Genomic DNA, 26,121 nt, shown 5'->3' on the forward strand with positions numbered 1-26,121 from the left:
TACTCTTCCCTGGAAAATCCCATGGATGGAGGAGCCTGGTAGGCTGCAGTCCATGGGGTTGCGAAGAGTTGGACACGACTGAGCGATTTCACTTTCACTTTTCACTTTCATGCATTGGAGAAGGAAATGGCAACCCACTCCAGTGTTCTTGCCTGGAGAATCCCAGGGACGGGGGAGCCTGGTGGGCTGCCGTCTCTGGGGTCGCACAGAGTCGGACACAACTGAAGCGACTTAGCGGCAGCAGCAGCATAAGGGTTTTGGGGTTTTTTTGGACATTGGGTCCTAAAAAACTTTACAATAGTATTGTGCAACAGAACATACAATTTTAAACCATTACACACACACAAACACCACCCCCCCACACACAAATGTACATATATACATACCTGTACTTATATGTATATGTATGCACATAAATTATTTTTAAAATTACACAAAGAGGCCAAACCACACTAAAACAAGTTTATTCTTAAATTCTTTTATGATGGCTTTGGCCTAAAAATATATTGAAAATAGAGATTTTCTTAGTGGGAAAAAAAATCTAGATTCTTTAACAGACTATATAATTTTTTACACATTGGTCAAGTATATTATTTTTATGAAACAGTGTAATTTCTCACTACATCCATGGTTAGGTATAAAAAATTGCCATTATCAATTAAGAGTAAAAAAATTACCCCAACAAGAGGATTAAATCCTACTCTAGATTCATTTTAACTTCCTGCTTTACAAATACTAGGTAAAGGAGTCTGACAAGTTGCCAAAGAACATAATCCCAAGCAGTAATCACAAAAGTTGATGAAGCACCTTTCAAGACACTTCCACTCAGAAACGAGTGAGTGTCCAGAGGAGTGTGAACACTATACTATTGAAGGTTAAATATTTACATCATGCTAAAAACGTTTTAAGCTGTAGTATAGTGCTATACTTTCTCCTTTTGGGGAAAAAGTAGTAGATTGAATTTCCCTGCAGTGTTCTGAAAGGAAATAAGGTCATTAAAAAAAAAAAAATTCAACAGTATACTAGTGGTTTGCTTATTTTTTCCCAGAATTTTCAAGTTCCAACAAAGCATTACTCTGCAAAAGGTCCTTGAGGCCAAATTCAGTGTCTCTGTTTTGATCTCTTTGTAAAAGAGCTCTCTGTTCATCCATTCTTTTTGCTTGAGACCGTAAAATGAGGCTAAGAAAGTCCTCATCTGGTACTGTTGGGCCCTTTGTGGCAGCAGGTGGTGGAGCGCATCTCTGATCATCTAATCTGGACCCCTAGAAATTCACAAGAGATTAAAAGACAAATAAGGTGAGCACCAAGGTATGTTGTGTCTACCATTCACAATAAGAAGTGTAGCTTTAAATGTTTACTGCCTTTTAGAACTGCTTAGAAATTTACTCAGTCTTTGGATCTGAAAACTAGTAAGATTGTTTCTTTGAAATGACTTATATAATCAGAATATGCCAGTTATGTTATAGTACACAGAAGTATAGCCATAGCTTCATGGCTTTGGTAAGAGTAGTTAAGACACAAGGTCACCTGTGTCCACAATGACAGCTCAAGATTATAATCTTACCATAATAGGCATCACCCAATAAAACTTACCAAATCTTTAGAAAGGTAATGTGAGGTACAGAAACTCTGCATCGCTTCCTTTTAACACTGTCTTTGGCCAAGGGTCAGCAAACCATAAGTCCACTGCCCATTGTTCTTGTAACAACAGTACTTTCATTTCAACACTGTGCTCATTTGTTTTGAACTGTGTATGGCTATTTGCCTGCTACAATGGCAGAGTTGAGCAGTTGCAACAAAGGCCAAAGGGCTCAAAAAGCCTAAAATAGTTTCTCTATGGTGGCTCAGACAGTAAAGCGTCTGTCTACAACGTGGGAGACCTGGGTTTGATCCCTGGGTTGGGAAGATCCCCTGGAGAAGGAAATGGCAACCCACTCCAGGACTATTGCCTGGAAAATCCCATGGACAGAGGAGCCTGGTAGGCTACAGTCCATGGGGTCGCTAAGAATTGGACACGACTGAGCGACTTCACACTTCACTATATGGCCCTTTACAGAAAAAGTTTGCCTACCCTTGGTCTTAAGCATTTAAATCTTTAAGTTCTAGCTTATGGTTCTTAGAAGTATGTTAGAAATGTTTTTGATCAAATAAAAAATAAAAGCACTTTAAAAGTCTACAGGATGGTGTCTGGTATTGTAGCCTACGAGGAAGAGTAGGACTGTGACAGCTGACGTCTGAGTGCCCTCTGTGTTGCCAGGCGCTGTGCACCGATGTGCCTACACATTTAGCCGCGCGATCCCGTGCGGATGCAGTGGTGGACTGGCCACTCGTCAGCACCACGCTGGTGCCCACACACACCTGCTTCACTCTTCATCATCTCTCCTGTCCCAGTTCTTGGTCCTGTCATTGTCCTCTAATTCATCCAGCACTCAGGCACTTCAGTTCCTAGACCTCCTCTCCCCTCGTGTTCTCATCTTTACCCTCTGCCTTATCCATTGGCTCTCATGGTCAGAGGCCAGACAGTTATTCTCATAAACTGCACCATCTCTGAAATCACTTTAATATCCCATGTTGACCACTGATTCCTATTTTTCCAGATCAGGCTCTCCAGTACTCTTCCAGTAAATCATTTTTTTAAAAACTGAGATAAAATAAACATAACATAAATTTACCATTTTACCCATTTTTAAGTGTACAGTTCGGTATCAGGTACATTCATATTGTGTAATTATCACCACCATCCATCTCCAGAACTTTTTTAGCCTCGCAAGACTGACACTCTACACCTATTAACAACTCTGCAGCCTCCCCTCCCTCTAGCCTCTGCAACCCCCATTCTCCTTTGTCTCTCTTAACTGACCCATACAAGTGGGATCACACAGTGTGTCCTCTTGTGACTGTATTTCTCAGCATAATAGCTTCAAGGTTCATCCATGTTGTAGTGTGTTTTTAAGGCCGAAAATATTCCATTGTGTAAGTACATCACGTTTTGTTTATCCAGTCATCTGTTGGTAGACACTCGGGTTGCTTCCAGCTTTGGCTGTTGTGAATATGGGTGTATCATATTGTGAACAAGTATCTGTTCATGTCCTCGTTTTCAGTCATACCCAGAAGTGGGATTGCTGGATCATATGATAATTGTTTTTAATTTTTTAAGGAACTGGCATCGAGTTTTCCATAGGAGCTTCACCATTTTATAATCCTACCTGCCATGCACAAGGGTGCCAATTTGTCCACATCCACAACAACATTTGCTATTTTCTGCATTTTTTGGTTTGTTTCGATAGCTGTCCTAATGGGTGTAAGGTGGTATGTCACTGTGGTTTGATCGTCCTTTCTCTAATGATTTATGATGTCAAGCATCTTTTCCTGTGCTTATTGGCCATGTGTATATCTTCTCTGGAGAAGGATCTATTTGTGTTCTTCTCCCATTTTGAATCAGGTTTTTTGTTGTCGTTGGGCTTTTGGAGCTCTCTATATTTCGGATCGGTCTTTATCAGTTCCATGATGTGCAGATACTTTCTGCGGGTGGCCTCTGTGCTTTGTTGGTGGTGTCTCTGCACAGAAGCCTTAGACTTGCACGAAGTCCAGTTCGTCTTTTTCTGTTTTATTCCCTATGCCTTGAGTGTTATAATCAAGAAACCACAGCCAAATCTCAAGTCATGAAGCTCTCCCCTTACGTTTTATTCTAGGAGTTTTATAGTTTTTAGCTCTTATATTTAGGTCACTGATCCACTTTGAGTTAATTTTTGTATATGGTTATTAGGTATGTATATATGTAGATACCCAGTTTTCCTAGCATCAATTGTTAAGATTCCTTCCATACTGAATGGTCTTGGCAACCTTGCTGAAAATTGTTTCACCATGTATATATGAGTGTTTGCTTCTGGGCTACTGTTTTAATTACTGTAGCTCTGTAGTAAATTCGGAAATCTGGAAGTGTGAGTCCTCCAATATTGTTCTTCCTATTCAAGACAGTTTTGGTTATTTGGGTTTCCTTGAGATTCCATCTGCATTTTCGGATGGATTTTTTATTTATGTAAAAAGGCGTCACTGAAGGAAAAAGTCTTACAGTCCATGAACGTGAGACTTGTGTCATCTTTAATTTCTATCAGAAATATTTTGTAGTTTTCACTGTATGAGTCTTTCACCTTCTTGGTTAATTCCTAACTATTCTCTTTGATACTACTTACAGCCTACTGTAATTGAAACGGTTTTTTTAAATTTCCCTTGGACTATTCATTATTAGCTTATAGAAACACAACTGATTGTGGATGTTGATATTATATCTTTTAACTTTGTGACTTTCTAACTTTTTTTTTCTTGGTGAAATCTTTGATTTTCTACACATAAGATCCTGTCATTTCCAGGGAATTTCCCGGTGGTCCCGTGGTTAGGGCTCCATGCTTTTACTGCAGGATCATGGCTTTAATCCCTAGTTGGGGGAACTAAAATCCCTCATGCCATGTGGTGCAGCCAAAGGAAAAGACAAAGACCCTGTTATCTCTAAAACAGAGACAGTTTTACTTCTTTACCAGTTTGGATGCCTTCTGTTTCTTTTCCTTACCTAACTGGCTAAAATTTCTGATACTATGTTGAATATAAGTGGCAAAGTGGGCATCCATGTCTTGTTCCTGATCTGAAGCTGTCGGTCTTTTTTCACTGAGTATGATGATCACACATACTGAGCACTAATATGATGATAGCTGGGGTAAATGATTTTTATTATGTCATGGTAGTTTCCTGCTATTCCTAGTTTGTTTATCATGAAAATGTGTTGAATTTCATCAAATAATTTTTCTGCATCAATTGAGATGATTGTTTTTTCCTTCATTTCATTATTGTGGTATATTACATTGGTTGATTTCCATATGTTGAACAATCTTTGGATTCTAGAAATAAACCACATCAAGTTTTATGGCATATAATCCTTTTAACATGGTGCTGGATTCTGTTTGCTAGTATTTTGTTAATTTTTGCATCTATATTCAAAAAGGATATTGGTCTGTAGTTTTCTTATAGAGTCTTAACTGGCTTTGGTATCAGGGCAGTATTTGCCTCATAGAATGACATAGGAAGTGTTCCCTTTCTTCAATTTTTGGAATTGGTGTTGTTTAAACATTTGGTAGAATTTACCCATGAAGCCATAGTCCAGGGCTTTTCTTCTGTCAGGATTTTTCTTCTTCTTCTTCTTCTCTGTTTCAGTACATGGCACTGAATTTACTAAAATTTACTGAATTTATTGAAATTTACTCAGTTATTCAAGCCGAAAAGGTAGGAATCATCCTGAAGTCTCTTTCTCATGCCCTTCATCTAGTTTATTAACAGATCTTGCCAACCAACCCTAATTTCAAAAATATGTCCCTATTCTGACCACTTACCACTATGCTACCACACTAGTCCAAGTCACCAATATTTTTTGCTTTACTAGCACATTAGTTTCCTTCTGACACCCTTGCCATCACATTCTTTCAGCAGTTGCTAGGATGATCCCCCAGAACCCTCTAATGTCTTTCTGTCACATCTGAAATACAAGACCTCATCATGGCCTACAAGAGTCTATGATCTAGGCTCTGACTACTTCAGCCTCATCCTGTAAGCTCTCCTCTACCTCTTACCCTGTACCAGTCACACTAGCCACCTTGCCATTCCTTGAACATGCTGTCTCTGCACGGAATGCTCTTTCAGTAAATATTCACTGCTTTACCTTATTCAGGTCTCTGTTGCGGTGTCTACCACAGCTCAGAGGGAGTCATCAGCAACACCTCACCTCACAGCCAAAAGGAACACAAAAGAAGAAGCTATCACAAGGGAATGTTTCCCCGAATAATAACTGATTGCCTCACTAATATACAATGAGCTTTTCCCAAGTTAGAATCATAATACTGCAAAAGTTCTCAACAACATCTGAGCTATATACAGAATGACAAAACTACGCAGACATGCCTGACATTTGACGAGGATGTCAAAGAAGTCTTCCTCAGGCTCTTTGTTGTCATTAGTCATCAGATGGCCAAGTACTGACTGACTGTTGTTTTGTGTCAGACGAAGCCCGGGCAGATTACTGAAACTGGCCCTCTGGTCATCTAGACGGCGGCTCTGTGAGCTGGCAAGAAGGTCTAAAAATTCATCTGTGTTGGGGGACACCACAGAAACTGGTGGTGCTATGGATAGACGGGAAAAAAAAATCCCAAAATAACAGTCATTTAAGCATATTATACACATATAATTTATTTCTGCCTTATTCAGTCCCAGTGCCCTCCCTGCCCTCTAGTTTAGCTCTGTTGCTGAGCGTCACTGATAGGCTAGGGCCAGACTAGATGGGTGGTGAAGGGAGAATCAATTTCAGAGTACTGCATATGGTTATTCGGATTTGACTGTATTTCCCTTTATCTAATAGCACCTAATATGCAACTTTATAAGATATGGGGCTAGATTTTGGAGGTAAAGAGCTTTTCTTACATAATTTCTCAGCCCAGGATGAATGGGACAGTATTTTTATTTCATGCTCTGGTCAGGACATTGAGCTAACTATAAGTGCTGCTGGCAAGTCTTGATCTTCAGAAGTCTTTTGATAGCTGAAATAGAAAATTTTAAGTAGCCAACCTATTTTAATCTTTCTAAGGCTCAGGCAAGCCTTAGCTTCAGGTTCAGCCATAGCCACAGATTCCACTTCAGTCTGTCTAAGCTTTTCTTTTTTAAACCACGCATGAAACATTCGTATCTTACATGTAATCATAAGGTATGTATAACTAAAATTTTTTCCTTATTATTGTTAAGTTAGATTTTCTTTTCCCCAACCCCTAGGAAGCTCAGGAGGCAGTATGATATAGTTATTATAAAGTACACAGCACTAGATAGAAATACAGATAAACTCAGGGGAACTAAAACAAAACCTTGTTTAAAGCTGTACAAATTCCAGCATTTCAAATATACTTCGATTCAGGCTCCTTGATTGTACCTCCTATGATAAGAATTAAATTCTCAGAAATAACTATAAGAATATCAAAGAGAATACTCAAACTGCAAGAGAGGCACAGATAACTTACTTTTTAGCATCCTTTTGAGGGGAGTGGAAGAAGCTGCCACTGCAGCTGATGTAGAGTTCTTCTCTTGTAAGCAGCACCTCTGATCATCCATCCGATTGCTTTGAAATCGGCTTAATAGGTCAAAGAACCCTTCATCGCCGATAGAATCTGCACTGATTTTCTAAAATATTGAGAGAGAAAAATCTCAACATTCCAGTATTATCCTTAGATCATCAGTGAAACAATATCATCTACCTCAAATGCAAAGGATGAAGATTTAGAGTAAAAAGTTGACATTTTCTTTGTGTAAGATGGCACCACTTGGTAATAGTTATTTCAGTTCAACTAACAAAAAGCATTTCTAGTTATTTTACTTTTTGATCCTTGTATTTCTAAAGCTAAATAAGTGTACCTCAGACTTAGGGGAACTGTTACAGATACTGAATGAATTACCCAAATATCAGTGATAGGAACATGTGCCCCAGGTTCACGTTCAGCTCTTAGATTCTACAACAGAATTTAAGTAAACAGAACTGATAAACTAAGAAAGCGTGTATATTTTCTTGATATAGTGACTTCTAAGGTCTTTTACTGTAAAGATTTGAAGATCCTGAAAAAAAATATAAACTTCAAATGAATACTTGAGAAAGAGGGATACCTGTTATACTATATTTGGAAAGATTCAAAACTAAAATGACTAATGTTTAACAAAGGTAATTTTTTCACAATGATAGTCTTTATTGAAGTACATATACACAAAATGTTATGAGCCCTAGGAGAAGGGTGCAATTAATTCTTAGGTGAAATAGAAGCTTACGTGATATTTGAGTTCCTGAGCATAAGCATTTGCAGGGTAAAGATGTTTCATACTGATTAATATGCAATTCCAAAGATTTGTAGTGTTCAGGGGATAATGAACTGAAGGGCAGGCACAAGTAGTGAAGAAAGGGAGAAGAGGAGGCCAAGACAAAGGCCTCTGTATGACAGACTAACAAGCTAATTAAGGCTTATCCTATGTAAAATGAGAGGAGCATGGAATAGTCAACTTTAAGCAGTTTTGTACAGAAATAAAGCTGGCCCTTCCTGGTTTGAAGAGGTTAATAATGCAGGGAGAGGGATTAGTGCAGGTACCTATTCCAGAAATTTGGGTAAGATAAAGTAGTACATTAAGAATTAATACACAATAGCAGAGATTTCTTAGGGATTAACTGGAAGGGAAGGAGGAGTCGTCTAGAATGACGCCTGCGTTCCCAGCCTGGGAGACAGTGTACAAACAGCATCCCTTTTACTGAAGTAAGGAAAACAAGAGGGCTTGAGGTTTGGGAATGGTAAGTATGTGTATAAGCTACAGTCAAATGCATTAATCACTAACAAGACTTTTTCTAGAAGCATGAAGCCTCTTAATTCATAATTCTGCACACTGAAAGACAACAAGTCTCCGAAAATACAGACATCTTCAGTTAGGCTAATTGTGCTCGGTTAAGACCTCAAACCTTGAACAAAGATATTGCCTTCCAGTTCTGCTGTGGATCTACAAAAATATTCCTGGACCATTTTTATATACCTCATAATGTTTCCTTTTGTTAGTCATACATGTGTAAGAAACATGTAAAAAACTGATAGAATCAAGGCAAACAACACTGCAGGGTGCAGATATAAATAAAATGCTGACAACAAGATCAATAGAAATCTGTTAAATAAAAGACTACCACAGTTTTTTCAAAGGTTCTCACTGCTTGAAAAATGGACTTGGTAATTTGAAGTAGCTTCTTTGTAATTTATCTGATCTTTTTTTATCAGTGTAGGGTAGCTTCAGAGAAGGCAATAGCACCCCACTCCAGTACTCTTGCCTGGAAAATCCCATGGATGGAGGAGCCTGGAAGGCTGCAGTCTATGGGGTCACTGAGGGTCGGATACGACTGAGTGTCTTCACTTTTGCTTTTCACCTTCATGCATTGGAGAAGGAAATGGCAACCCACTCCAGTGTTCTTGAGCCTGGAGAATCCCAGGGACGGGGGAGCCTGGTGGGCTGCCATCTGTGGGGTCGCACAGAGTCGGACACAACTGAAGTGACTTAGCAGCAGCAGCAGGGTAGCTTAGAGATACCCCTGATACTTACCAGTAATCCCATGGTATTTTTCAATTTCTAAATATTTTGTTATATTTAATAATATGAGTCCTACACTCACTTTTAAGCAAAATTGTTTTTAACTCTATTAGAATTTTAGTAACAGAAATAAAGTTGATGCATGCAGACAGTTCTCACTTTAAATTAGTATTTAAAAATCCTTGAACATCTGAATTTAATTTGTTCTGACTTCTAAACTGAATGGAGGACATTTTAGTTTCTAGCTTTGAAAAATACAGAAAAAATACGAAAATACAGAAGACTACTTTGAATAAGAAAGACATTTATATTGACTATCTAATAATAAATTATAAAAATCCAGTATGAATATAAAAAACTCAAAACACAATATTCTAAAACTTATTTTAAACATACCCTTTGAGAATTTGGAATTCGGTGATCAATGGAATTACTAGCGTCTTGGAGAACTTTAGTGGAGGAATTAGTTTTGTATTTTTTCCCCTTCAGTCTGTTGACAAAGAGGAGCTTTGCAGAAGGTTTGGCAATAAGAGGCTTTTGTTTAGCAAGAATTTCACTGTTCCAGTTTTGTACCTACAGAATTATAAATGGAAAACAGGACATTAAAAAAAACATTAACTGGGAGCAGGGTGAGTTAATACATTCCTTTTTGACAATATATCTCACTGTTTTCAAAAGCTTGGACCAAATGTATGCTATGAATTTCTTATTATCAAAATATTAAAGTGGAGGTTTTTAGAAATCTTAATAAGTTTGCCAAAAGTCATAAAAATAAAATTTGGATGGTCAGAGAAGCTGAAGTTTTATTCTCAATGTGAGTTACCTGAAAATCAATTACAATTGGAAAGTTTGAATATCTAGAATTTTTAACCTTAAAAATTGACATCTAAAACTTACAAAGCAGTAGTAATTTTTTGTTGATAAAACTACTGAACTCTTTGACTTTATTATGAGGTAAAAAAAAAAATCACAACTTAGAGATAAAGCCTTAGCATCATTTGTCTATTGGAAAATTACAGGGTTGAATGTGATCAGCTTCTCATGGAATTACTGTTAGTACCACTTACAGATGCACCAAATTAATTTTGCTGCTTATTACTAGGTTCCTACCTACTAGAAGAAGGAAGATCTAAACTGACTTAAAAGTTTTTCTATTTTTTTTTTTAATACTCTATAGATTTAAAGATTTGCAAACCACACTCACAATATAAGAGGTAAATATTTGGAGAAAATCACAAAGCCCTTCAGAAGTTAACCAGAAGTTAAAAAAAAAAAAAAGTTTGTAATTAAAAATATATATTGGAAATTAGTTCAAATCAGATGTTGGTCTCATGATGACTACTTACACAAAACATGTCAATATTCAAAAATCATATGCCTATTATAAAAATAGAGCAGAAGAATATTTAATGACACTAAGATGTTGATATAGTACTGTATTATAAAATAGTATCTTAATATTCATATAAAATGCAAGATGAACAAATACAAAAATATTAATTTTCCTTTTGGAAGGTGTGATTATTGATAATTTTAATTTGCACATTGGAAGTTTCCCAAGTTATTATAATATATCTTATAAAAAGTGTTTTAAGAAATATCAATACAGCATAAACAAATAAGAGCAAACCATAGCAGTGTATTTAAGATAAATGGAGGTGGAAGAAAGCAGCCTAGATTTACTCTTCAGTAACCTTTTTCCCAATTAAGTCCCTTCTCTGTTACTTAAAAAACCAACAAAATCCTAGAGAAGATGCATCTTGAATAAAGAGTTATTGCTTTGTTTAAAAAAGCTTTTCAAAAGTGCAGCCAGAAAAACTAGCTTGATCATAAGTATCATTAATCTTGCCAATAATGTTGCTGATATTTAGTTGAAAAAGTTTCTCAATCCTTTTTTTAATTTCCCTGATCTTCTTTTAATTAAAGAAAAACAAAGTAGTGCATGTATCTGGTAAAATATTCAAACACTTCAAAACAGTATATTAAGTAAGCATTTCTTATAACCCAGACAGCAGTTTTCCCAGAGGTAATCAAGTTGTCAAGTATCTTACATACCCTTCTGCTGCCATGCAATTACAAAGGATATATATGCATAAAAGTTCTCTTGAACAGATGGCACCATACTGTACACATTGTTTTTGCACTGTACTTGATTCTTTTCAAAGGAAAATGTTCAAGTGTTATCCATATGACAGGACTTAAATTATTTCATTTAAATTAAAAGTTGCTGAAATATTTTAACAGTTCAAGAAATTTAAAACAGAAAAACTGTCAACCTTTTCTGGTGTTAACTTCATAAGCTCCATGTTTTCCATACTGTGTCGGCGTCCAAACTTGGGGCGTGCACCTTTGGGAAAAAAATGTTAATTCAAATAAACTAGGGAGCCCTTAAGACTGCAAATTCAGCATCACTATGTTATTTAAAGTCTGCTCCACAAACCCATATGGAAGGAGGAAACATGTATAAACATATATTCTTTCAAGAATAATAATTTTCCACACCAACTAAATGAATAAAACATTTTGATGTAAGGAAGTTAAGATTTTGGTTGGAAACTAACTTTGGTTACTAACATTACCCCTTAATTTAGAAAAGGCATTTCATAATAACTGGTTTTATATGATACACACAGTCTCCTAAAACCTACCCAAACGGTAGAGCAGTTTAAAAGTAAAAACATAAGGAAAGCATAAGGCCTTCAATTTTGAGGTAAGAATCAAAATAACATCCCCAAAACACTTCTCAGTTATCTGTTTCCATTTTAAGATCTCCACTGACAATAGATTTACTGCCAGTCAGGAAAAAAGTTTAATAAAAAGATCTTCAAATATCCTTTTCAAAAAGGTATCATTAAATATGAAAAGTTTTTATAGCCAAGAAATACATAATACCCAGTTTAAGAAAAAAACCATGGCCAACACATTAACTGCCCCTTTTGTAACTCACCCTATAAAATCCCTCTTCCTCCATAATTCCTGTTTTTATTACACATGATACACCTCTAAGCAATGGAACTTGTTATATAGCGCTATAGAAATGGTCTCATACTGTGTGTTCTCTAACTTGGCTTCCTTTGAGCAATCTCATGTTTGTGAGACTCATCCAAGTTGCTACGAGGAGTTCAGTTTTCATGCGATTTATAGGACTAAGAAAGCATATACCGTTTCTGTTGGTGACAGATATTTAGGTTGCTTCCAATTATTTGTTGTAAGCAATATTACTATAGAAATTCTTGGAAATACTTCATGTACATGAGCAAGGCTTTGTTTTTTGGATGTCAGACGTGTAACTGGGAGTGGAGCTGCAGGATCATACGGCTGGTACATCTCCAACTCTACCAAGATGTTGCCTGACTGCCTTTTGAGTACAACTTCTACTCGCATCAACACTGCGTAAGGATTTCTATTACTTATTTGTTTCAAACTGGTATCAGGCCTTTTAATTTTCATCCACCTCATCCACCAATACTACCTCACTATGGTTTTCCCTGATTAAGTGAAAGTCGCTCAGTCATGTCCAGTTCTTTGCAACCTCATTGATAGTCCATGCAATTCTCCAGGCCAGAATACTGGAGTGGGTAGCTGTTCCCTTCTCCAGGGGATCTTCCCAACCCAAGGATCAAATCCAGGTCTCCCACATTGCAGGCGGATCCTTTATCAGCTGAGCCACCAGGGAAGCTTTCCCTGATTAAATGGGTTAAAAAGTGAAAATCACTCAGTCGTGTCCAACTTTTTGCAACCCCATGGACTATACAGTCCATGGAATTCTCCAGGCCAGAATACTGGAGTGGTAGCCTTTCCCTTCTCCTGGGGATCTTCCCAACCCAGGGATCGAATCCAGGTCTCCCGCATTGCAGGCAGATTCTTTACCAGCTGAGCCACAAGAGAAGCCCAAGAATACTGGAGCGGGTAGGCTAGCCCTTCTCCAGGGGATCTTCCTGACTCAATTGAACCAGGGTCTCCTTCACTGCAGGCGGATTCTTTCCCAACTGAGCTATCAGGGAAGCCCACCTTCTCACATATTTATGGGCTATTTGTATTTCTTCTATTCATCACTTTTGTCTATCTTTTAGTTAGGTTATCTGTCTTAATTCATAGGAGTTCTTACACATTGAGGATACAAATCCTTTTTAATCATTTGTGTTGCACATGTCCTCTCAGTTTGTGGTTTATCTTTATGGTTTCTTTTAATGAAAGAAGTTCTTAATTTCAATGTCAGTCTTCTTAATGGTTTTGTTCTTGTGTTTTGAGAAATCCTTCCCCTCTCTGATATCTTGACGATATTCTCCTTTACTTTCAGAGATACCATACCGATTGAACAGACCACTCACTCACTGTGATATGACCTTGAGCAATTACCTCTGTGTCATTCTGTTTTTCTCATTTGTAAAGAACAGTGATACCTACCTTATATATCACTGTGTGATGATAAATGCATCATCACTTGTAAAGAGGTTGGTCAATGCCTGGTACTCAGTAAGCATTTAGCAAGTGTTAGATGGCTGATCATAATTACTGCTTTAAATCTGTCTTTCATATTTAAATCTTTGGTCCATCAGGAATTTTTATGTGATACTAATTTCCATATATGCAAGGATTAAAAATATAGAGGCTCTATATCCTATTTGAGCTATTTGTCTCTATGCCAATAACACTGTCTTAATTAGCTTTATAATCTTTATATCTGTACAGAAAGCACTTCTCATTTCTTGTTTTTCATCAGGAATGTTTTGGCTTTGAGTTCTTAGCCCATTTTTCTTTCATGTAAATTCATGAACGACCTCATTGAGTTCCATGAAAAAGCTGTCATGATTTTCTTAGCAGCACAATGAATATATATCAATTTGGGAAGAACCGCCATCTTTTATAATATTTAGTTTTTTGACAGGAGCAATTCCTGACAGAAATGTGTTTAAGTTTCCCTTTATGCTAGCTTTTCTCATTTCTCCTTTCAGTTTAGTTCGTTTGCTTTTGTACATTGAAGTTTTGTTATTAGGCTTACCAGGTATCATACATATATATATAAGACTTTTTCTCCCTGCTGAATTGAATTGTTAACCATTGTGAAGTGACTGTCTTCTTAACAAGATCTTTTGCCTTAAAAGTACATTTTATCTGTTATTAATACAGCTGTACAGCTGTACCAGATTCTCTTCATTAGTTTTTCCATGGTACCCTTTTTTTTCCCCCAGTCCTTTTACTGTCAGACTTACATATTTAGTTGGATTTTGCTCTTTTACCAATTGGATACTCCTGTCCTTTACATGGAACATTTACATTTAATAGAATTACTGACATATTTGGATATTTGAGCTATTTTCTTCTTTATTGTGTTTACTAATATATATTATTAATTGGTTTCCTGATATTCAGTAGACTTGAATTCCTGTTTATTTTAAATACATTGTGGACTTGGTTTGCTAATATTTTGCTCAGAATTTTTCCATCTATGTTCATGAGTAAAGATTTGCCTGTTATTTTCCTTTCTTATATATTTTGTTCTTGTCTAGTTTGGATATCAAGGTTATACTGTTTTTAGAAAGACTAACAGTGTTCTACTTTTCCAGTTACCTATATAATTTTACAGAAGGTTGGAATCAGTTTTTTTTAAATGTTTGGGAGATCACACTGTAAAATCCCCTTGGCCAGGTATTTTCTCAGTGGAAGGATTTTAAATAATGGACCAAATTTCTCTATGGTTTTAGGCATTAGTGATGTCATCCATTCAGATTACATTCTACCATTAGATTTTTTTAGATTCAATTTTGGTAAGCTTTTTTTTTTTTTTTTTAGAAATTGTCCATTTCTTCTAAGTTTTCAAATAAAACTACTCAGGATAATCTCTTTATAATGTCTGCTGCATCTATATTATATCCCTTCTTTCTCTTTTTTTCTCCCTCAAATAATCTTGCTGTAGATTTGTTAGTCTTTAACTAAATTTTTGGGTTTTTAAAAATTCTCTTGGGCTTCCCTGGTGGCTCGGTGGTAAAGAATCCACCTGCCAAAGCAGGATACACAGGTTTGATCCCTGGTCCAGGAAGATCCCACATGTGGCAGAGCATGTGCCCATGTGCCATGTGCCCATGTGCCACATGTGCCACAACTACTGAGCCTGTGCTCCAGCGCCCGGGAGGCGCAGCTACTGAAGCCCGTGCCTCAGAATGAATGCCCCACACTAGATAAGCCACCACAGTGAGAAGCCCGTGCCCCACAACTAGAAAGGAGCCCCCACCTGCTGCAGCTGGAGACTAGCCCGCCCAGCAAAGAAGACCTAGCACAGCAAAAAAAAAACCAAAACTCTCTATTGAATCTTTGTTTTAATAACATTAATTTCTGTTATTTCTTGCCTTCTATTTCTTTAGAGGGTTTCTTAAATTTTTTACTTAAAAGCTGGATAATCAGCTCACTGAATCTTTTTCCTTTTTAAACATATGATGTAAGTTTTGCACCAATGTAAGTTATGTATCCTATAAATTAAAACTCAGTCCTAAATTATTTTCTAATTTTATGTTAAGATTTCTGCTTAAACCCATAAGGTTTAAGTGTGTTTTTAAGTTTTCAAATGAATATGTGTTATATATTATCTTCTTGTTAATTTCTAACTTAACTGTACCATGCTCAGGGCATGAAATCTTCGTGATACAGATTCTTTCAAATTTGCTGGTGTGGCATGGTGGTTAAATTTTTGGAAGTGTTTCTTTTTTTTTTTAATTTTATTTTTAAAACTTTACTGGAAGTGTTTCATGAATGCTTTCAAAGAATGTGAATTATCAATATTGTGAAAATGACTATACTACCAAATGCAATCTATAGATTCAATGCAATCCCTATCAAATTACCAATGGCATTTTTCACAGAACCAGAACAAAACATATTACAATTTGTATGGAAACACAAAAGACCCTGAATAGCCAAAGCAGTTTTGAGAAAGAAGAATGGAGCTGGAGTAATCAACTTCCTGACTTCAGACTATACCACAAAGCTACAGTCATCAAGAGAGTATGTACTGGTACAAAGACAGAAATATAGACCAATGGAACAAGATAGAAAGCCCACACACCTTATCTTTGACAAAGGAAGCAAGAATATACAATGAGGAAAAGATAGTCTCTTCAATAAGTGGTGCTGGGAACACTGGACAGCTACATGTAAAATAATGAAATTAGACACTACCTAACACCATGCACAAAGAAAAACTCAAAATGGTGTAAAGACCTAAATGTAAGACCAGAAACTATAAAACCCTTAGAGGAAAAAACAAGCAGAACACTGTAGGACATAAGTTACAGCAAGATCCTCTGACTCACCCCCTAGAATAATGGAAATAAAAGCAAAAATAAACAAGTGGGACCTAATTAAACTTAACAGCTTTTGCATAGCAAAGGAAACTACAGACAAGGTGAAAAGACAGCCCTCAGAATGGGAGAAAATAATAGCAAATCAAACTGACAAAGGATTAATTTCCAAATATACAAGCAGCTCATGCAACTCAATACCAGAAAAACAAACAACCCAGTCAAAAAGTGGGCAAAAAACCTAAACAGACATTTAGGTGGTTTAATCGCTAAGTTGTGTCTGACCCTTGAGACTCCATGGATTGTAGCCCAATAGGCTCCTATGTCCATGGGATTTCCCAGGCAAGAATACTGGAGTGGGTTACCATTTCCTTCTCCAGGGGATGGAACCTGGGTCTCCAGCATTGCAGGTGGAGCCACCATCTGAGCCACCAGGGAAGCCTTTAGCCACTAGCCATATGTGGCTTTTAAAACTTTAAATGGTATTTAAAAATTCACTTCTTTTTGCACTAGCCACATTTCAAGTGCTCAACAGCTACATATAGCTAGAGGCTATTCTAGTGGACAGCACAGATACAGAACATTTTATTCTTCACAGAAAGTTCTATTACATGGATCTAGAGTGTAGGATAAGAGGGAAAAGGATAACATTAGAAAGGAAGGAAGGATATGGATAGGCAGAAAATAGAAAAGGAAAGAGGGAAGAGAAAAGGTCAGCAACCAAACCCCAGGCACGACAGATGTCAAGGATGGAAACATGAGAAAGAGTAGAGTCATGAAGATGGGTGGTCAAGTGAGGTGGAGGCAAACCAGAAAGAAGTTAATCCTGGAGGCCAAATGAATGAAGCATTTGAAGAGGCAATGATCAGCTGTAGGAAATACTGCTGAGAAATCAAATAAGCTGACATCTAAAACTGACCATTGTATTTGGTAAAATGGAAGTCTCTGGTACCTTGAAAAGGTCTTAGTGTCATGATGGGGCCAAAGTCAAGAGTCCAGTAACTCTGAGGCAGAGTCCGGTGGGTTGAAGAGAGAATGGGAGGAGAATACGACAAGGAACAGTGATATTACTTTCGAGTTTTGTTACAGAGGGATACAAAGGAATTGATCTATAGCTGGAGGGATCCATGAGGACACATGATCATTTGTTAAAATATGAGAAGCTATTACAACTTAACCTACTTGAAAATTAAACACAGGAAAACCTTTTAGTCCATTATTCAATTGCAATGTACACGGTTGAGTTTACCATACTGTTCATACTTCACTATCATTTTTCAACTAAATGTTCTTTCACAGTCTTGATCAGGTAACTAGCCACTAATTTTTTCTTTTCCTTGTTGCTTTTCTTTGTATGGGTTAGAGGAGGATATTGCAAAGATAAAAGCTAGATTTTTCACTGACTTTCAAGTTCAAAACATGTCTGTGTCAGTAATTTTTTTCAGACTGAGAATTTTTAAAGCCTAAGCTGAATGTTTAATGGAACTCACATAAGATTACATATAAATGGTATTCAAAACTGTGATTCTAATCTTGTTAATTTTATTTTTTTAATCAAAAGGATTTTTTTCCACTTAGAAACAGTAGCATATTTTTTCCTGTGACAACATCAAAACCAAATCAGCATCTAAAGAAAAGTTCTAGGTGTTCTGAATTAAAAAAAAAAAATCCTAGGAGATTTTCCCTTAGAAACAAAATGAGGGGAAAAAACCTAAACAAATGTTAAATATGTAAAGACATTTGAAATTTAAAAGGTTAAATAGTAAAATTTTAAATTTTTGTTTCTTCATGTTTATACATTTTTGAACCAGCCCACAGATACAGAATTTAAATGTATTTTTACAAAAAAACTATACCTTCACCATATTCATGATAAAAGCTATAAAATAGGGTATATTGATAAATTAATGGGACAGTGGTAAAGCAAAAAGGTATAAAAAGTTCCTATGTTATATATCTTTCTGGATATGGTGAACTTGAAATAAATAATTTAAATATAAATCTTAAGGATAAAGAAATTGGGTTTTGAACACCTAATACTTACCATGCAAACTGTTATCAATTTCAATATTTTCTGATATCATTGAATTGTTTGTGCTGTAGCTCAGACCAAGAACCATTTGAAGGTCTGAGAGATTCAGTCGTGCTGTAAGCTCACCACTTCTATCTCCAACCTACAACCACAAGCATTTATTTATATATTTAGAGTAGTATTTAAAGTAAAGAATGGTGAAGATTAGTTGAAAATATTGTGAACCTAAAACTGGAAGAAAATATGGAGAAATGAAAATAGTTATTTTAGAATTATAATACTATAAATGAAATGGTTTTTTCCATTAATACTATTTTAAAGAAGAAAGAAAAGGAAAGTTTCTAAACTATGGCAGTAGGACTAATGAATATATTCTATCAACTCTTCTCTAAATATTAGACTGCTCTCAATCTCTGTGATCAATTAAATAATAATGTAGATTATTCTGTGACATGTTAACTTGGCATCACATGAATAAAATTTCCTTATAATATTTATTTCCATACTGCTGCTGCTGCTGCTAAGTCGCTTCAGTCGTGTCTGACTCTGTGCAACCCCATAGACGGCAGCCCACCAGGCCCCACTGTCCCTGGGATTCTCCAGGCAAGAACACTGGAGTGGGTTGCCATTTCCTCCTCCAATGCATGAAAGTAAAAAGTGAAAGTGAAGTCGCTCAGTTGTGTCTGACTCTTAGCGACCCCATGGACTGCAGCCTACCAGGCTCCTCTGTCCATGGGATTTTCCAGGCAAGAGTACTGGAGTGGGGTGCCATTGCCTTCTCCCATACTGTAGTAGCAGTATTAAACCAGCACTAGACATCACACTAGGCACTTTTATATACTTTCTCTCTAATCCTTATAACAATTTGCAAAGCAGTTATTATTCCCATTTTACAGATGAAAGAAATGATGCTCAGAAAAGGTTTCCAAGCTCAAACAGCCAGCAAATGGCAGAACTGTAACAGGAACCAGTCCTTGATTCTAAAAGCCATCTTCCTCCTTTCATACCATGCTACTTTTCCACAAAGAGATGGGGGACAGTGGAGATAGGTCAGTAATCCTCTCCTCTATCCTACATCAAGGCCAGTGCAAACATACCTCTGATCTGTATCTTAAAATGCTTTCAGTTCTTATGCCTAGAGAACAATATATAATTAAATTTATTACTTGGCCATATAGCAGGATCCTAGAGAAATAATAGGGCTGCAGATCTGTGAATCACAGTAGCACAGATAAGCACAGATAACCATTTTTTAGTTTCATACCTCTCTTGAAATTTCCAAGTGTTTTTCAGCAAAATGCATTGCTTGGTCATGATTTCCTAGAGCTGTGTATGCATTTCCTAAGCTCCAACATGCTCTTCCTTCACCAATTCTACAAAATAATTCAAAGTTAACATACAGTTATCTGAAAGGAAGTCGGTGTGAAGAATAAAATCAAGTAGTAATTAAAAGTATAAAACAATTCTTTGAATTTATTTGGCCTTTCTTATAAAGAACAAACTATCATAATACTAGAGATATACAGTTGGCCTGCTTCAGGTTATGCATCTGGGGATTCAACCATGATCTGAGAAACTCCTGGATATGGAGGGCCGGTTGTACTACACCATTTTACACATGAGGCTTGAGTCTCCATGGCTTTTGGTATCAACAGGGGTCCTGGAATCTTAACCACCATAGATATCAAGGGACAACTGTGTTAAAATATCCAGATAATACTGAACTCAGAGTCAAGTTTTAAAATGGAAAAGATTTTTTTAAAACATGTAGTGTATTATAAAGTCTCAGGGATAAGTCTTGTAATTCAACTACCCCATTTTCTTTCTATGATAGCCTTACTGGGTAATCACTCACCATGAGGAAGACAGAACTCACTACCTCTTGAATTAGCATACTTCATTTTGAATAAGTATATAGAATTTTTCACACTGAAATAAAAATCTATCCTATTTAAAGCAAATGTCAGAAACTAAAGTCCTGTACAAATATTCTGTTTTTCCATATAGTTAACAAAAAAAAAAGAATTAGCCATCAACATTTAAAAATCAGAATATTTTATATAAAACTCAGAATTCCTCCCTTCTCTTGAAAAAAGAGGTGGCTTCGGATCCTCATTCCTGGCCTGCGACACTTAGCTGGAGTGAAATAGCAGCTGTCCCCTTAACATTAGGAGTAATATCGAATTTCACCACAATTTTCCACACTGATCTAGTCAGGAGGACCTTTGCAGGCATGTGAGTTTGTGACCTACTTGGTTCAAGATTATAGGGAACCAGTCAAATCCTCTAAAATGTGCTAGCCCTTCAAAACATATGCTAGCATACAGAGAATGCTACTGAAACAGAGAAGATACCTTATAAAGAAATTAAAAAGAAAAGCAAACCAAAAAAGAAACTTAAAGGAAAAATTCTAGGGATTCAACAATATATTTTATCATAACAACAATAAAAAGGTGTAGAACTTACCTATCATTAAGCTCTTGAGCAATTGTTAAGTGCTTCAGATGATAATCAATGGCCTTCTCATAGTCTTGAAGTAAAGTATATGTGTTTCCAAGACTGTAGCAAGACTGTGCTTCTATAGCTCTGTCTTTAAGCTGGCGAGCCAAGAGTAGAGTCTTTCTGAAAAAAGAAATTAATTCTTACATAAAGATCATTTTTATTATTGGCTATAGTAAACATAAAATAAAACTCACTTTTCCTCCTGCCTTTAAAGTAAATCTACTTTAGGGCCTAATATCCCATACTTTCTCCACTACTTCTAGGTAAAATGAAAAGGCATTCTTGAAACACAAAAAACAAATCCAGACTTTTAGAATAAATATAAGAGTCCTATTAATTCCCCAGATAAAAGAAGAATTGATGCATGAGATCAAGTGCCTCTAAAGATTAACAGTATTTTTAACATTTAAAAAAACCTTTCCCTGTTGCTGAAGAATTGATGCTTTTGAACTGTGGTGTTGGAGAAGACTCTTGAGAGTCCCTTGGACTGCAAGGAGATCCAACCAGTCCATCCTAAAGGAGATTAGTCCTGAATATTCATTGGAAGGACTGGTGTTGAAGCTGAAACTCCAATACTTTGGCCACCTGATGTGAAGAGCTGTCTCAACTGAAAAGACCCTGATGCTGGTAAAGACTGAAGGCCCAAGTAGAAGGAGACAACAGAGGATGAGATGGTCGGATGGCATCACCGACTTAATGGAAATGAGTTTGAGTAAACTCCGGGCATTGGTGATGGAGGGAGGCCTGGAATGCTGCAGTCCATGGGGTCACAACTGAGCGCCTGAACCGAACTTCCCTGTTGCAGTGCAATACCATTAAGTCAGTTTGTCTACATACATCATACTGTTGCCTTTACATTTTGTCAAAACTGAAAATACTTAATGTAAATTGCTTTGTATAGGCCATAAGTCACCAATTCATGAAAAATATTAAATGCCACATTTAAATATTAACCAAACTCTACCTTGTGGAATCACCAATGAGAAGCCAGTGCAGTAGTTAAGAGCATGGGCTGTAGAGCCAGGAGGACTGGGTTCAAGTCCCAGCTTTGTGAGTTAGTACATCTGTAACTGGGACAAGTCACTCACCCTCTCTATGTACTAGTTTCCTCGTATGTAAAAAATAGGTTTTGTTAGGATTAAATGAATTAGTATATATAATGTGCTTAGCATAGCATCTTGCTCCCAGTAGAAGCTAATAAATGTTAGTGTTTTGTTATTATTCTCATTAGTGCTTCAATCTACAGATGCTTTTGGAGCCAATAATATAAATGACTCTTTCCTATAATTTCTGCCAAACAGTATAAATACTTCATATCATTATAACTATATGAAAAATAAGTATATGATAATGTGATAGTTTTATTAAGCAAACAAACCTGAAATTATGTATTTAATGATGATACTTTCAAATTTGTCACCCAGCAAGGCTACACACTTACTCTAACCTTGCCTGTCCTCACAAACATTTTTGGAAGACTTTTGGAATTGTCTTCTGACCCTGTGGCACAATCCTTTCTGGCATATGGTTATCCTTTGAGAATACAGTTAATTTGAAAATGGTTGGAAGTCTTTCTATAACCAAACTCTATTACTAAAGTAGCTTTACCGACTACTGTTTCTACCCTTTCTATTATAGACCTATAAAATTAAGATAGTTTTCCAGTGTGGCTCTGAAAACAATTCCAAAGAAGAGTTCCAAAAATATTTTTAACCAATATTTATGTAATATGTATGAAGTTCTGAGTTCTCCTTGCTTGGGGGTGTGTGGGGCAGGAGTTAGTTTCATTACTTTATACTCATGCTTCTTTAGTTAAACAGCCACCATCTCTACTTTCTTACAGAACTTTTCAGTATTTAATACAAATACATCATTGTTAAGACTTTTCTATGTCTTTTGGATTTAAAATATAAGAAACTTTTATATTTAAAATCAAAATATATACTCCTTGTATAGTGATGTATTTTATTTAGAAGGTTATTTCACATCTAACTAGTCAACCAATACCAACCATTAGTTGAAGTTTAAATGGGATGACATTCTAGTTTTTAATATGGACCTAAAGCAATTTTACTTTTTTTTTTTTTAGATGATAAACTTTCCAGATCTCTCTCACATTAGATTTTTTAACAAAACATAAATCAGTGACTGTGTCTTTGGTTCAGTCATATTGGCTTCTGCCTAAGGCCTGTATGGACCTTCAATTCCCACTAATTAAAGAAAACACCAAACAATCTAGAAAGCAAAGATCAGGCAAAATGAAGCAGTCCAAACTTTGCTATCATGTATGTTTCAAGCCTACCAATAGCTTAAAAAGACTCTGTCTCAGAAGAAGCTGGGAGTGCTACTCAAGTGAATAGGGCCTCAGCTTAAAGAGAGAATCAAAGATAGGCAGAGAGGGTGGGAGAACTCGATAAGATGGTAGGATGAGGTGGGGGACATTCAGCAACTGCTGGAGGAAACCAGGGCATCTGTTTGTTACCAGGCTTTCATGTGGCCTGTCTGCAAACCCATCATTGGTGGTGGGGGAGCATGTACATATATACACCATACATGCTGAACCAGTGTAAAAGACTTTAAACGTTTAGAATGTCATTGAAAACAGTTTTAAAGATAAAAACTAATAAAAATATAAAGGGGCTATGCTGCTGCTACTAACTGTTAACAATAATACGTATCGAGCACTGTGTGCCAAGTACTATGCTAAATAAGTGCTTAATATAGTCTTTATTCAGTCCTTATAACAATCCCCAAAGCAAAGTATTGATATCTTTGATTACAGATGAGAAGGCTGAGACTTAGAGAGCCAAAGGTCCTGCTGCTTAAATGCACCAAAAAAGTCATAAACCCAAAGCCTATGATTTATTGGACTGCATAACTAACCATTTTACATTTATCTACAGAAATATTAGACTAACTTGTAGTATTCAGAGGCAGTTTCAAATTCACCAAGAAATATATACGCATTTCCAAGGTTGCTGTATGCTCTTCTTTCAGCTGCTTTATCTCCAAATTCTTTGGCAATAAGGAGACGCTGAAACAGAAAGTTTTAATTAGATAAAACTAAAGAAAGCCTGAAAGCTGTTCAAAACACTGATGAAGAAAATGATCTGCTCCAAAGCTTTACTGTACCTGTTCATGAGCTATAACTGCATCCCTGAAGTTGCCAAGGAGGTAATGCGTGTTTCCAAGATTTCCAAAGGCACGTCCTTGGGCTGCTCGGTCACCCAAAGCAGTTACTAGTGATAAATTTTCCCTAAGTGGTAACAAAAAGTTTTTAAAAAACAAACAAGGTTGAGAAAACCATTTATTGATTTTCATTTACAAATCGAATTCTTTATTTTTTTTTTTTATGGGCGGGAGTAGTCTGAATTGGGTTATGAGGCCCCCACGCAGGGTACCTCACCTCAGCCATTGAACTCACTTCGCTGGCAGTGAGTCTGTTCCAAATTCTGGCTAAGGAGGCATCCGCCAGGACCCTCTGCAAAGGCGGGGTCCATAGCACCTCCTGCCCAGTCTGCCCTTGTGTGCGTGGAGCCCCGTTCTCTGGGAACTCACCTCCCCAAAGCTCAGGGAAGGCCCTTTTAGGGCCGTGCTATGGCCCTAGTCCCAGACCTTCCCAAGGGACATGGGACAGAGTGACTAAGTGCACTCAGCTCCTAGCCCCACTGATGAGCTTCTCTACAAATTGAATTCTTTATGTAAATAAGCTTACAGCCATAATGTGCCAGGTTTTAATGATATGTCTGTGCTGGAGGGTGGCTACAGGAAATAACTGGGAATATTTTATTCAACCATTCAGGTAGGTTTCTTCTCAGAGTCCAGGACAGAGTAATCTTAGAACCCATACAGCTAAGAAGTTCTATGAAAGTCTGTTGATAAAAGACTCCGAATAACCCAAGACTCACTACTGATATTTCTTATTTGTACCACTAAGTGGCACTGGTCTGCAGTTTAAATGAAAGTTTTCCTGGGGAGGGAGGAGATTACGACTAATAGAACACTATAACATTTTAGCAGCAACTTCACGGTTTATTTTACTTACTAATGATTTTAAAATGTCTGCCAAACTTAAAAACTTTACTACTGTCTGAGGTGGACCACATGACTGTGTCAGGGCTACTCACTCATAATAATCCACAGCTGCCTGCAGAGCATTTCTTACTTCTTCTGGGAATTCTCCTACCTCCTGAGGACCAGGGCAGCCAAAACTTTTCCCTTTAGCATGATACACATTTCCAAGATTGTAAAGTGCTCTTGCTTCTCCCACCTAGATGAAGGTATCAGCAGTTTACATTTTGAAATCAGAGGCCAGTACTACAATGCTTATCACATATACTTATTTGTAACATCCTTGATATTATGGTCAAGAGAAAAAAATGTTTACATCAGCCATCCATACAGAACCACAAAACATATGACCATGTATGAAAGAAGGACCTCTTACTATTTCTTTTTCTCATCTATTAAAAATTTTTTTTTCTTTCTCTTCTCATTTTCTCTTCTCTCACTTTCTTTTTGGTATTAACTTTTAGATAAACTACAGAATAATTAAATAGGATTAAAACACAAAGCAATTTCAATGAAAACATTTGGCCTACCATCTAACGTTTCCTCATTACCTTGTCATTAAGCTCTCTGGAAATATCCAGGTGTCGCTGACAACAAACTATAGCTTCATCAAAATTCCCAAGAACTTTTAAAGTATTTCCCAGATTACCACTAGCTTTAGCTTCCCCCAACTGGTCTCCAATAGTCCTGGGGTTTAAAGAAAAGATGTGTTAAAATATAAATCAGCCAGAATACAGTTTTCCCTAGAGAACAGATGACATGCTTAAGGTAAGAAAGACTCATTATTCTTGAAACCTACTTTAAATAAAAATTTTAAACTTACATTTCCGTATTTAAATATAATCTTAATTCACTTAATTAAACTCTAACATCATTTCACCACTATTCATTTACTTAATTAAACTGTGTTCAGCCTAAAGATTACTTTTAAAATACAACAGAAGATGAGATGGCTGGATGGCATCACTGACTTGATGGACATGAGTCTGGGTGAACTCTGGGAGTTGGTGATGGACAGGGAGGCCTGGCATGCTGCGATTCATGGGGTCGCAAAGAGTCGGACACGACTGAGCAACTGAACTGAAC

General features: G+C 36.7%; 1 protein-coding gene across 2 annotated transcripts in view; it reads right to left on the reverse strand.

Annotated features, from left to right (window-relative positions):
• Positions 1 to 448: 448 nt before the first annotated feature.
• The window catches only part of GPSM2 (G-protein signaling modulator 2), a 53,377-nt gene continuing 27,704 nt past the window's right edge, over positions 449 to 26,121 (reverse strand). For both annotated transcript variants that reach the window (XM_010830933.1, XM_010830932.1), the window contains exons 4-15: positions 25,587 to 25,722; positions 25,092 to 25,234; positions 24,097 to 24,220; positions 23,883 to 23,998; positions 20,929 to 21,084; positions 19,727 to 19,835; positions 18,475 to 18,604; positions 11,412 to 11,482; positions 9,532 to 9,708; positions 7,050 to 7,209; positions 5,947 to 6,164; positions 449 to 1,262 (exon numbers count right to left, since the gene is read on the reverse strand). In XM_010830933.1, coding sequence (XP_010829235.1) covers positions 1,035 to 1,262; positions 5,947 to 6,164; positions 7,050 to 7,209; positions 9,532 to 9,708; positions 11,412 to 11,482; positions 18,475 to 18,604; positions 19,727 to 19,835; positions 20,929 to 21,084; positions 23,883 to 23,998; positions 24,097 to 24,220; positions 25,092 to 25,234; positions 25,587 to 25,722 — 1,768 coding nt within the window. In that variant the 3' untranslated portion in view covers positions 449 to 1,034. The remainder of the gene's footprint in view (positions 1,263 to 5,946; positions 6,165 to 7,049; positions 7,210 to 9,531; positions 9,709 to 11,411; positions 11,483 to 18,474; positions 18,605 to 19,726; positions 19,836 to 20,928; positions 21,085 to 23,882; positions 23,999 to 24,096; positions 24,221 to 25,091; positions 25,235 to 25,586; positions 25,723 to 26,121) is intronic.

Source organism: Bison bison, unplaced genomic scaffold (assembly GCF_000754665.1).
Source record: "Bison bison bison isolate TAMUID 2011002044 unplaced genomic scaffold, Bison_UMD1.0 scf7180017864519, whole genome shotgun sequence".
In the NCBI taxonomy this organism is placed as follows: domain Eukaryota; kingdom Metazoa; phylum Chordata; class Mammalia; order Artiodactyla; family Bovidae; genus Bison; species Bison bison.